Source organism: Aplysia californica, unplaced genomic scaffold (genome assembly GCF_000002075.1).
Source record: "Aplysia californica isolate F4 #8 unplaced genomic scaffold, AplCal3.0 scaffold00371, whole genome shotgun sequence".
In the NCBI taxonomy this organism is placed as follows: domain Eukaryota; kingdom Metazoa; phylum Mollusca; class Gastropoda; order Aplysiida; family Aplysiidae; genus Aplysia; species Aplysia californica.
The window spans coordinates 236,473-238,143 of NW_004797641.1; the positions used below are offsets into that span (position 1 = coordinate 236,473).

A 1,671-nucleotide genomic window follows, 5' to 3' on the forward strand; every position below is an offset into this window, starting at 1 on the left:
ATATGTATAATACTTTGTTTTACGTACACATTTGTGTCGATTAATTTTTAAGATGTGATGTCTTTTTCATTGTAATGCGCATTGAGCATCTTTTAGGAAATGGAAATGCGCAGTATAAATGCTATTTATTATTATTATTATTACATACCTTCAAAGCAACAACAACAACAAAAAACAACACACAGTCACTGACACAACACACTACATACCTTCAAAGCAACAACAACAAAAAACAACACACAGTCACTGACACAACACACGTTCATTCTCAAGTACGAGCGAAGTTCATTAACGCAAAGTCAATCAACAAATCATGAAAGCTATTGAAACAATTCTGATGAGGGAACACAGAAGGTTTTCAGCCAAACGATTAAAATGGCAAACAGCCTTGGAGTTGGTCCACCACCAGCAGTCGGCCACATCATTGTAACAACCGACAGAAAAGATGACGTCATAGTCAACACTCGTGTGGTGATGGGAAAGGGGTGCTGGTGGTTTCACTTGCGGGCAGTCTCCACATTCGCTACATACCAGTCGCAAGTCTCTTTGATGGCTGCAAAAAAAGATAATAAATGAAAATAAAACAATGACAAAATGAACACAAAAAAGCCAAATACTTTCTCAATATTTAATCACAGTGTTGCTTGATTGCTTGAATAAATAGAAGCACATCAGCAGATCAGCGAAAACTCGCACACCAATTCGATAACGGTCGCTTAGTTAGAGTAAAGAGAAACACATCGACACAACAACGGCTATGTTTAGTAAGGCGAAGCACATCGAAACAATAACGGTAATTGTTTGAATAACGAGAATCAGATCAATACAATAACGGCCATTGAGAGCTTGGAATAAACAAGACAAACAGAACTAGGACCTAACAGTAATACCCTACAAACACTCGCTTTATTAGAGTGGGAAGAAAGAAAAGCTGCAACTGAATGGGTCAGAAAAATAGATGATCTCAGTCAAATTAAAAAACACATTCTTCTTCTCGCTCATCTCTAAAAGGACATTCCAGTATCTTGTGAGAAGGCTGCTGTTCTCTACAATTTGCCAAAAAGTAGAGTCCTTTGAATTGCTTCACACGTCAGGAGAGACTACACAATGTAAAATTTGAACGAAATACGTGGGTGGCTTTAAATCAAAGGTATGCCATTTGCAAATTGCCCAAGCTGTACTGTTCATTATTATCACTAGCTGGGGCCCCTTTCGATGAAAGGAATGATAGGTGCATTAACATTAAACTGAAAGTCATTGGCCTACTATAGTTACACTATACTAGAATGGAGCAATAAATCTTGAGAGAAAAGTGACACACGTGTTTCCAATTTGCCAAATTGTATAATAGATGTATAGATTGATTCTCTATTCCGCTTTCGTGGTTGTACACTCCAGAATTTCAAAGGTATGGAATCAATGCGCACGGTTAGTGAGCGGAAACCTCACTTGTTTACAATGGTGTCTTAGAAGACGGACTTTCCCAAGATTAGAACTCTGTGTGGACGAAACAAGGCATTTAGGAAAAATCGGGGAAAGCAGTTTGCGTGGATTTTTTAAAGTTAGGTCCTAGCCACTTGGATGCTGTGGACGCCTGCAAAGTTTCAAAGGTGTGGGTTAGGTAATAAGGAAGGAGATTGTGCACAAAACCTCACAAGTCCACTTATATAT

The 1,671-nt window shown here is 38.5% G+C and overlaps 1 protein-coding gene across 1 annotated transcript in view; it reads right to left on the minus strand.

Moving 5' to 3' along the window:
- Positions 1–265: 265 nt before the first annotated feature.
- Positions 266–1,671, minus strand: part of LOC101864541 (GDP-L-fucose synthase) — an 11,992-nt gene continuing 10,586 nt past the window's right edge. Inside the window, 1 exon segment of the mRNA XM_005103426.3 lies at positions 266–553. Coding sequence (XP_005103483.2) covers positions 498–553 — 56 coding nt within the window. The 3' untranslated portion in view covers positions 266–497.